The 11,010-nt window shown below is 32.0% G+C and overlaps 1 protein-coding gene across 1 annotated transcript; it reads left to right on the top strand.

Moving 5' to 3' along the window:
• The first annotated feature begins 2,728 nt into the window (after window positions 1–2,728).
• On the top strand, window positions 2,729–9,665 carry LOC139503428 (epidermal growth factor receptor-like). Its single transcript, XM_071293208.1, has 6 exons — window positions 2,729–2,895; window positions 4,373–4,741; window positions 5,536–5,667; window positions 7,129–7,209; window positions 7,575–7,693; window positions 8,330–9,665. The coding sequence occupies exons 1-6, from the start codon at window positions 2,793–2,795 to the stop codon at window positions 8,417–8,419; spliced, it is 894 nt and encodes a 297-aa protein (XP_071149309.1). The 5' UTR covers window positions 2,729–2,792; the 3' UTR covers window positions 8,420–9,665.
• The last annotated feature ends 1,345 nt before the right edge of the window (window positions 9,666–11,010 follow it).

The following is an 11,010-nucleotide window of genomic DNA, read 5'->3' as shown; positions in this document are numbered from 1 at the left end:
GAATTTATTATACTCAGTCTAAGACGTGTAGTTTCGGAGCACATTTTACAGAGTACGGCTTATCTGTTTGCGATGCGATGTACCAATCGAGATTTATCGAAACCATTTGATATTATTGAAAATATGCCGAGGCGATGTATTCGACAGACTACCAGAGCAAATCACCCTGAAAACACGCCAAAAGAGCATTGGAAAGTCTCATTATATTTTGCGTTTACACACGAAGACCATATGATAATGGAGTTGGAGAGTAGAGGATGTCTGGTATTATCAGAAAATAGCTTCTTTGTGTCGTATCTGCTTCCTCGTGTTGTAGGACATATAACCAACGAATAATTCTCAACATTGTTTGAGACATACAAAATGACCTGGCATGTATTTGGCGGACAATTTCAATCGGGAGGTCGCTCGATGGAGAACACGTACGCTGGTTTATAACATCTCGCGAGTGCTACCATGCAGATCTATCAGTTTATTAAGTCTGTTGAAAATTAACAACGTCAGGTTATCATCGCTAGCATTACTGCATATTGATCGGGATTTCAGTGTGAATGTTGACAAAGTAATAGAGAAGTTCGTTTCTGCTTAGACCCGAAGAGCAGATTTTGGTCAATGTTGAGTAAATTCTGTAATTCAAAAATGTGTTGTTTATGTATTAAATTAACCATGATTTACTCTATTCAGAAGATTCAAGTATTAATAGTTTTACGTTCATAAATTGTTTATAAGTCCTATCTACATGTAGCTCCTCTTTAAACCGTCCTATGACCGAAAACCGAAAAAAAACATTTTTCTGCATTAAAGGGTCCCAAAAATTTTTCTTGTTAATCTGTGCTAAATTTATAATCACGGAGCCACGTCTAGCTAAAATGGTATCACGAGAGAGTGTCATGTATTGTGCACATGTGTGTTTTTCAATAAAAACGTTATTTCTTGTCCCCGCCACTTAAAAAAAATGCGTTTGATCTTTACAAGTAATTTTTTGTGCAGTCAGTACATTGAATTAGATTTAACATTTTTAAGCAAAGAAACAGTCCATTTTTACATGTTTAAGAAAGATTGATAAGATATTGATTCCTGAATGGTCCAAAACAACCAAAACGGCATGTCCCTAGACCGTCTGTTCAACATTCATACTCTAAAATATCGTAAAACAATGAAGAAATAAATTTAACTTTTACTTAATATAAGTTCTTTAATAATTCAAAAGTATGTTTAGAGCCAACATATTTTAATAAACAGCTTTTAACATAGGATTTTTAATTTCAGAAGGTGTGTCCCTGACAAAATGTCCACTACGAAACGAAGTCATTAAAATTTGCTATTAAATAGTTTAATAAAATCAATGTAATTTTGTTTGCAAGAGATATAAACATTAGGGTCTTACAAAAGAACAATCTAATTAAAAACCGATCTCTCATGCTCCCGTTTTTTTATATGTCTCCCACGCGACATATCAGAAAACGGGAGCATGAGAGATCGGTTTTTAATTAGATTGACAAAAGAAGTGATGCTTTTGTAACAGCAGTTAATTATATAAATTGTTGGTAAGAAAAAATGAGCACATCAAATGGACCAGAGTGATACTGTATGTTTTGGTAATGTCCACTACGAAACGGGTCAAATCTCCTTCAGTAAAATTATGAAAAAAATATCAGTGTACAGCTTAATATATGCTTTGATTAATACAATCAGTCTTGTTACTATTGTGCTACAGGGATGTGGGGAAAAAATAAAACATGTGAATATGTCCCCTACGAAACGGTCACCTACGAAACAAGTATGGAAGAAAAACGTTTGGTAGTGGACACTACCACTACCATGCAGTCTTTTTTACTCTTTTTTCAATTATGTTCGTCCAAAACAAATAACAAGGGTTAGTTTCATGTATTATTTCAGTATGCTTTTGTAAACATAGAAACGCACCAAAATGGCCACTACGTAACATGAGTTGTACCTTCATATGTGGAGTACTGTCTAATCTTTATCGATAACAAATGGTTCTCCAATTCAGAAAAAAAAGGAGATCTTTCTAGTATATAAAGTAAACAAACTGGAATGACTATACATGTAGGAGACATTTAACATTGCAATAAGATGTGTGTTTAGCAGTTTCGTAGTGGACAAATTTCCCCTACGAAACAGTACATAAATTATGAAAATGATATCATTTTAAAGAGTATTTAAGATTGCATTAAACAGGTCTATAATAGAGGTATTCAAATTAACTCTTGAAATAAAATTTTAGACAAGTTGATTTTCCATTTTATAAGGTCTGAAAGTCACGCTTTTATTGAAAAACGCCAACTGTACAAGCATAAAATCTTGCAAAAGCTTATTTACTGAGTTCGTGAACTATTGCAAATCAAATCCGTACACTACATATTTAAAGTTTCACTTCAGTTGAACTTCCGTTCCTTCGTTCCAGGCAACCGGCTTTTTTGCAAAACTTTAATTCTATATATGTATATAAATGATTCATTATTGAATAAGGTACTTATATCGTTGTTCTAGTGAAGAGTCGGCAATCTCATCAACTTATTTTTTTTAAATTGGATCCATAATTATGTGAAATATTTGCCACTGAAGATAAAAATAAAAGCATTCATCAATTAATCAAACGCATGTCGAAACGCCTCCTTTTAGTAACTTTTATTTTGGCTCAGGTTTTTTTCTACATTTTATACGCATTATAACACAAGAACATTTTCTTTTTTACATCTTCGGCATCACTTAGCTAATGAGCATGAGAACATATCACGTGACCAAAACTTTTTACATCAGCAGTCAAAATGGAAGATTTTTCGGGTTTCTTGTGTTTATTTACATTTCTTTGTGTGTTAAATTTCCTTTCTGGTGTTGAAATAGTTAACGTGGATAGTGAAGTAACTAAAGGTTTGTTAATTTGTTATCAACATAGTTCATATTTGTTAAATTATTTGAAAAATAATAACTTAAATGAATCATTTGCATGCATGTTGTGCTCATTAAATAAATTATCTACAAATAGATTTCAGTTTATCAAACTTCAAATTGAATAGACAATTCAAATATATGTTAACTTTAATTTTAGTATAGTAAATTATAAATCAGAAATTCATAGAACATGATTGTGCTGTGTAAATACTCAACTAATGATTGTAACTGCACTTAAAACTTTACAAGAATGTGACCTTTGTTAACCTTTCACTATATGATTAGATTATATATACAGACACACTTCAGACATGAAATACACACATGCATATTATATTTATAGTTTTATGATTACACAAAAAATAAGATTCTACATAAAAATAACAACCTGTCTCAAAAATCAAAAACACTTTTATCATGTTTATTAATTTGATATGATAATCCATAATTAAACATAAAATGTCAGAGAATATAACTTATAAACATGATAAAGGAGTGGAGTTTGTAAAGTAAACCACGTCCGCTTAGAGAATAGCAATTACGTTGCAGAAACATTTATCTTTCAAATTTTTTAAATATTTTGGACAAGTATATATTCGATCTCATCAAGATTAACATTGTATCGTAGACATCTTGCATGAACATTTTCCGATTCCATTCGTCTAGATCAGCTTGTACCTTAATTATTCGCCTGTAGTTTTTGTGGAAAAAAATAGTGGTTTTTTTTTTTGTTCATTCTACATGTTCTAGCAGCTAAAAGTTTCAGGTTTTAAAATAACAGGAGTTCAAATATGATTCAATTTTAATTCGGAAAGCTAAGAATAGAGGGTCATAATATATAAACTACTGTTATTCTAGTAATATAATATTGATGAACATATATATGCATGAACACATTTAATACGTCAAAACAGATTAGATATTAACCTTACAGTAACTAAACACCAATGAAAAAGGGTGTCGTTTTCCCATATTTTTCCAACAAAAATTTCAAAAAGACAACTTTTATTAACAGCAACTCAGAATTATTTCTTTGTAAACAGCGCAGTTTATTTTATCTAATCGTTTGTTAATTTCTGCGTCATTTTGGTCTCTTGTGGAGAGTTGTCCCATTTGCAATCATACCATATCTTCTTTTCTTTATATTAACACCAATTTCTCTCTGTTTTCCGTTGATTTCCATTTTTCTCAAATTATAAAAATAAAAAAGTCAACAAAAGCTCTACTTTACTTAAAAATAAATCACACCTATCAATTTCGTCTCAACTCAAAGCTTAATTTGTAAATATATTATAAGCCCCAATCATACAAAAAAATATCTTTTGTAAGATAGATCCACATTTCCGGACTTCTTTTGGTCTGATAATGTCCATGTTTTTAGAATCTTAAGCAAGTGCTATCTCAATTTTATTTTTGAAATCATAATAATTAAAATGTTGACTTTAATACTTTATAGAATGTTATGGAACCCATGTTGGATTTGGAATGTCTGGTAACCAGGACGACCATTACGAATCACTCCGCAGGAGATTCAAAGACTGCACCCATGTGGAAGGAAATCTTGAGATAACTCACGTGGATAAGGCCATTAACTCTTCATATGACATTAGTTTCCTGTCTTCAATCAAAGTAGTGACTGGTTATGTTTTACTGGGCCTGTTAGAAGTACAAACTATTCCCCTCATCAACTTACGATTGATCAGAGCAGACAGCACCTATAACATAATGGGTGAAGAATACGGCCTTGTGGTGGCCTTGACCTCTGAAGCTGGAAATGACCCTAAACGAGTTGGACTCCGTGAACTCCAATTACCATCACTGTTAGGTAAAAGTTTGATATTTACGGTCAATACTATTTTTATTGCATGTCAATTAATTGAGAGGGGGCAATTCAACAATTAAAAGACAAACTCCAGTCGGATAATCACTGCATAAAAAACTAAGACTAAGCTATACGAACACAACTTGCTTGCTACGGAGTAGATGGTTCACTGATAGACCCACAACACAAATATATAAAAAATAAAATTGAGAATGGAAATGGGGAATGGGTCAAAGAGAAAACAACCCTACCAAAGACCAGATAACAGCCGAGGGTCACCAATGAATCTTCAATGCAGCGATAAAATCCCGCACCCAAGGCGTGCTTCATCTGGCCCCTAAACAAAAATGTATACTAGTTCAGTGATAATGGACTTCATACTACTTCCGAAATATTATAAAATAAACTAAAATTTAAAAAAAATACAAGACGAACAAAGGCCATTTATCCTTCCCTCTTTACCTCTAGTCAATGTAGAAAAAGCGAACACAAAACAGAGACCGTATTATCCATCATTTCTCTCAAAAACACAAACAAACGAATAAAGCAGGAAAAACAATAATTACTAGACACAGATTTTGCGTAAATATGAAATACTTCTAAAGTTATGTAGATATATAAAAAGGTTCTTATTTCATATCTGACCGATTTCTACAGGCTTAACCAGATTCTACCTGTCAGATTGTCCTTCTTTCATTTGACGTCAAGTAATATTTGCGGTCTATTAGTAAAAAAGAAGATCCGATTATATATTTGTGTACTTTTACATTCTCACCCACGATGTTTAATATTTTCAGAAATCTCAAAAGGAAAAGTGTTCTTCGCACAAAATCCTCATTTGTGCTACATAGATACAATTGATTGGGGTTCGATTGTTCCTGACAACGAAGGACCTGTGAAGTACGGAGAACTGGCTTATTCTGAAAATTGTAAGTGTGACGGGATAGCTTCCCTTAGATAATGTGGTAGATATTTAAATAGCCGTAATCGATTGTTCTAAGAAAGGATTTTTTTTTAATTTTTTTTTAGCTCAGTCGGTACACGCGCTGCCTTGTAACACAGAGGTCCCGGGTTCGAGTCCCGGAGGAGACGAACAATTTTGAAGAAAAATGCATGCTCTCCGGTAACATAAGCTTTTGATAGTTTTTAAAAACTAAGAAATATATGTTATATTTTAGTATATAAAAAAGACAGCTAGATTGTTTAAATATCCAATATTGCAATACAGTGTTTGACAATGTCGACGATACTAAATCAAAACACACAACTACATTGTAGCAATGAACTGTCTTGTTTTTGAGTGGGTATTGATATTTAAGAGAAAATCGTGATTAAATCTATTTTCCTAGACAAAAGATTCTATTTATATGACAGTTGCGAATAAAATGTAATCTTCTTATCTAATCCATACTGCTAGACGTATTTGTAATTATTGTTAAGTAGCTGTCTCTTTGTACTTTTAAATTTCCATTGAAGATAAAGCCATGGAACAAAACAGCAGTTAAGGTCATGAATCAAAATATATAAAACAAAAAACAAGTGTTTTTTTTTTCTTAATTATATTATTAATATTTTTGCAAACCAATTGTATCGACTTTTTTCTTTAGGTAATTAACTTCGAAATTAAAAAGGCCTTCGACTTTAGAAGAAAAGTTTTTATTTTTCATAATACATTTAAGTTCTGTAGTCTTTAGCGAGTTTCACAAAGCAAGCAACACATCCTAATTGAATTTCTCATAGATATTTCTTTGTCTACCTTTGGAATTTTTATAATCCATCATATTGCATTAACCGCATGACTTATTTCAGTGGTCCATGGTTACCTTCAGGTACTCCCATGTACAATGCCATTTTTTGTGGGGCTATTGCTGCTCAATCTTATGTTTATTTTTGTTTTTTTTGTTTTGTCGACTGTTATTTTTCTTTTTGATGTTTTGGTGTCTTTGCATCTTCAATTGAAGTTTTTTAATTGTCTCTTAGTTGATGTCGTCTTCCTTTTTTTCGACAGTTATTTATGATGCGATCAACTGAATTAGAAAGATTTTTTTTTCTTCAAAAATATGATTTAAAAAATTATAAGATTCCGCTGCAGGTATAACCTTGAACAAAACATGTGTGGAGTGAACTATGATTTTATAAGCTTACAACTTGGAGTTCCTAACCTGACCAATGAGTAGATAACAGCCCAAAGCCAATAATGGGTCTTCAACACGCGAAAAAACTCGGCCCCTTTTCTCCCTTTTGCTAGTACAATTTTTTTTTTATATATCGAGTTTTAAATATGTGAAAATTGTCGTTATGAAGTAATAGTTTACAAAACTTTGAATCGATAAGTTCGTTTAGAAAAAAGAAATAGTATTGAAGAATATCTTAATCTTGTTAATGTTTAGGTGAGAAGAAATGTGATACAGAGTGTGAGGTTGATGGTGTAAACCGTTGTTGGGGAGAATCTAGATTCATGTGTCAGACAGGTAGGCAACATTAATTGCTTTGTTTTCGCTACATATACACAATGAATAGGCCGCAAGATTTGTTTTGTATAGTAAAATCCTTTTTGAAAATCTAAAACAAACCATGTGAGATAAAACGATATATAAATCAACGATATGTGCGGCAAAAATAGACTAGACGAATCCTTACTTTGTCAGAAATGCTAAAATATAGGCAAACTCCATACTGATCGTATTGATATATATTGTAACATGTTAACGATGATCAAAAGCGAGATAACCAGATTAATATTTTACCCAAAAAGCAGACACGGTTGTCTTTCTTAGAAGATCAAACGTTCTAGGATTAAAACATTCAATGAACATTTTTTTCTTTCTTTCTTCAGTGCGGAGCTCACATTGTCACTCTTCCTGTCCAGGCCGTTGCTATGACAGTTATATATTAGGTTGTTGCCATCCAGAATGTGCCATCGGATGTTACGGTCCAAGCGATTCTGATTGTGAGGTAAAATTGTATGCAGTACTGTTGTCACGTGATAAGGCATTGTTGTATTATGTACTTCAGGTTTTAACGAGCTGATTTATTTACATAACCAAAAAACTTCTAAAAAATCATCTTTAGAGCTATCAGGTTTATCAAAGAAACAAACAAATCGAAAAACAAACGTAAAAAGGACGAATACAAAAACATAAGTCCAAAACACAGTGAGATAAGACAAAGATTGAACAATCAAATTTACACCAAAATTTAATAAATGAAAAAAAGGAAATGTTGAATGATTGTAAATGAGAAAGCTATCCACAAGAGAACAACAGAAGAGTTTATAAAAAAAACTTTCCTACATATGAAAACAATTACGCCTTAAACGAATAAAGGGTGTACGTGAAGTGGAGCGCAGTTGGTTCCAATAGCCGACAGTCTGATAATTTTTATTTTTTTATAATCAGTATGTCTTACCTTGACAAAATAAACACATTAAAGTTTCATGTACCAGGCTCACAGGGGCTTGTTATTTTTTACCGGTTTTCCCATGGATATCAAATCCAGCTAGTAGTAACAAACCCCTGTGCCAGACTTCTTATTGTGAACGGCAAATGCACGTTTCTCGTACTAAAGTACATTATGTGTTGCTTTTTTCAGATGTGCAAGTATTTCCAATTCGGTGATAGATGTGTTCCTAGCTGTCCGGCAAATGCACGTAGACTAGGGCAAGAATGTATCATGCCTTAAAAGGAAGTCATTGCAATATACAAGGGAGAAATTCATAGTGCAAATCGCATTTATCTTATTTTCGTATATGAGAATATTGAGCGGAAACAGTGCACTCTATTGAAAAAAACTATATTTAAAGACGTATCGAGCGATTGAATGAAAGATTTAAAAACGAGACAGGAAAAGTTGTATATTTATTAACACGTTTTACATAGATTTATGTTTTATTTTATTTTGTTATATATATATTGCTATAAAATTTCCACATTGTGTATACTATATCAGGGATGTACTATTCAAAATGGACCCAAAACATAGTTTTATGAATTATTAAAGGATTTTTAGGTTTAAACATTTTATTTTACACCGTGAATTATTATTCTTATTATTATAAATTTCTTGATTGGGTGCGGGGAGGTGGGGCATTGATTCAGATTTAAGGAGCCCCTGGAATTAATTGTAGATTGCCTTGCGATTTTACTTATATGTAGTAAATATATTGTGCATGTGATTCTTTTATGTAAAATTTGACAGATCTTATAAAACTTCGTACCATGATACATTTGTAGTTATTGATTTTATGACAACTGAAACCCGCACAGAATTGTCAATAAATTATGTAATTTATATTTCCTTTACTTTGATACTTCCTTAGGACTAAAAATATCTAACTGGTAAAGATAATGTATATGAAATTTTACAAATAAATGTCGCATATCTCAACAGTGAATTACGTATCCGTCTTTACCCCGAAAATATCATGTCCATTCGGTAAATATTTATTTCTTTGGCGTATTTCCCAGTAATTTGTACAGTAAACACTGCAAAACAAGGTGAAATTCGCTATAAAAGATCTGTTCTAGACATGCATAGGATATGTATGAGGAAAATATCACAAACGAACCACATGGATGGAATCAAATAAGCTCCCTTTCTCGACTGGTCGTTACTTGGTGAAGATAAGGACTGTTTGGGTCAGTAAAATCATATCACAGGGGTGGATACAAGGGGGATGTTACCCACCTTTAATTAGAAAATATATCATTGATTAACATAAAATTGTCCCCTCCAAAAAAGCTACGCTCCACAATATTTCCGGCTTCCATATCATGGGGCAAAAAACCTTCTGAAAAATCCTCGATAACGAACCTGAACTTCTGTAGCAGCAGTTAACATTATGTAATCTACTAGTATTTTATAAAGTTTATATTACCGAAGTTTCAAGCGTGTACCTTGAAGTTTTAATAAAGTTATTTCAACATTATGTTTTAACTTATTTATGAATGGTTAAAGATGGATCAGAGCTGCCGTTTAAGGGACGACATCAAAAGATCGATGTAGGATAAAAAAAAAACTTAAATCAAATAGTTTGGGGGTGGGTGGGGGGGGGGGTCAACATTGCTGCAAGTTTTGTTAATCTAAAATCGATTTTACATATATCCCTATTGGTCAATCAATTTTTCCCAAATTAAGTTAAGAGGGGTGTGTGGGGGTCAGTGAAAAAACTATGTGAATTAAATTTTTTATCCTTCATTGAACTTTTGATGTCGTCCCTAATAACTTTGATAAATGTTTCACTATGAATATGTACGACATCCCTTACCAAACCTAGTATTATATAAGAGATAAACTGTGGATTGAATTTTATACTCGTACAAGTTTATTTGGCCTACGAAGTTAAGTTTCAAAGAAATGAAAATGCAATGTCTCAAAATTGTCATCAACACAGGTACATGTAACCACAATTCATACAAGTAACACTGTTGAAAAATATTATCATAAACGTTATATACGTTATTATTAAAAAAAAATCTAGGTGTCATCATTTCGCAAGTTTTCACACATTGGGTAAAATACGGATATTGGGTATAAACCAATACCTCTTTCAATACTATATATTACTTACTATACTTAAATCTTGAGCCAGTAAATTTTAATTTTCATTTAAACATCAAAAACACAAAACGCATTCTAAATAGTTTATATCCTGCACTTCATTTAAGCGATAACATACAAAAGCCAAAGATAACGTTTCCAAAGTTATTAGTATAAGCTTTTTAATTCTAGATTTATTATATTAATATATTTCAATTTAAACAAGAAATTAAAAAAAAACGTACGTTGGCCTGATAAATTGGAGAATTACCACATGTGATTTCATTACTTATGCGGAAGTAGGTACAATGTACCAGTTAAGATAACAGTTAATACCAGAAACAGATCAAGTCACATTCAAATGATTTTGTTTTAAGAGAATATTTCCTTATGAAGAAGGAAATAACACAACATGCATAGTTTTAATATACCTTTATATTAAACTCAATCGTCCCGTACATGCAGAGTGTAAATGATTGATAGATTGTTGTTTGCTTAAAATCCCGCAGAGGTAAATATTTCATGCATGTTCAGGACAAGAGAACACATCAAATAATTGTTGTTATGGTTCGTTAACGTGCATAACAGGTGAAGTTACATGTAACAGAGAGACAATACTTATATATACACAGACAATCCTTTATGGACAATGTAAGGTGTATATAGAACTAACTATAAAGGACATTGTGAAAATCTATTTCTCCTTTTAACTTGGTATCTATCAACTCTAGAAG

The sequence above is a fragment of the Mytilus edulis genome, chromosome 14 (genome assembly GCF_963676685.1).
Source record: "Mytilus edulis chromosome 14, xbMytEdul2.2, whole genome shotgun sequence".
Classification (NCBI taxonomy): domain Eukaryota; kingdom Metazoa; phylum Mollusca; class Bivalvia; order Mytilida; family Mytilidae; genus Mytilus; species Mytilus edulis.
Note: the sequence above shows the minus strand (reverse complement) of the source record. Positions and strands in the feature narration are given on the sequence as shown.

What these genes read in the sequence shown, in the direction of transcription:
- LOC139503428 (XM_071293208.1), top strand. Translation starts at nt 2,793, where the DNA reads ATGGAAGATTTTTCGGGTTTCTTGTGTTTATTTACATTTCTTTGTGTG. An exon ending in GGATAGTGAAGTAACTAAAG is followed by an intron (nt 2,896 to 4,372) that starts GTTTGTTAATTT and finishes AATACTTTATAG; the next exon opens with AATGTTATGGAACCCATGTT. An exon ending in ACTGGCTTATTCTGAAAATT is followed by an intron (nt 5,668 to 7,128) that starts GTAAGTGTGACG and finishes GTTAATGTTTAG; the next exon opens with GTGAGAAGAAATGTGATACA.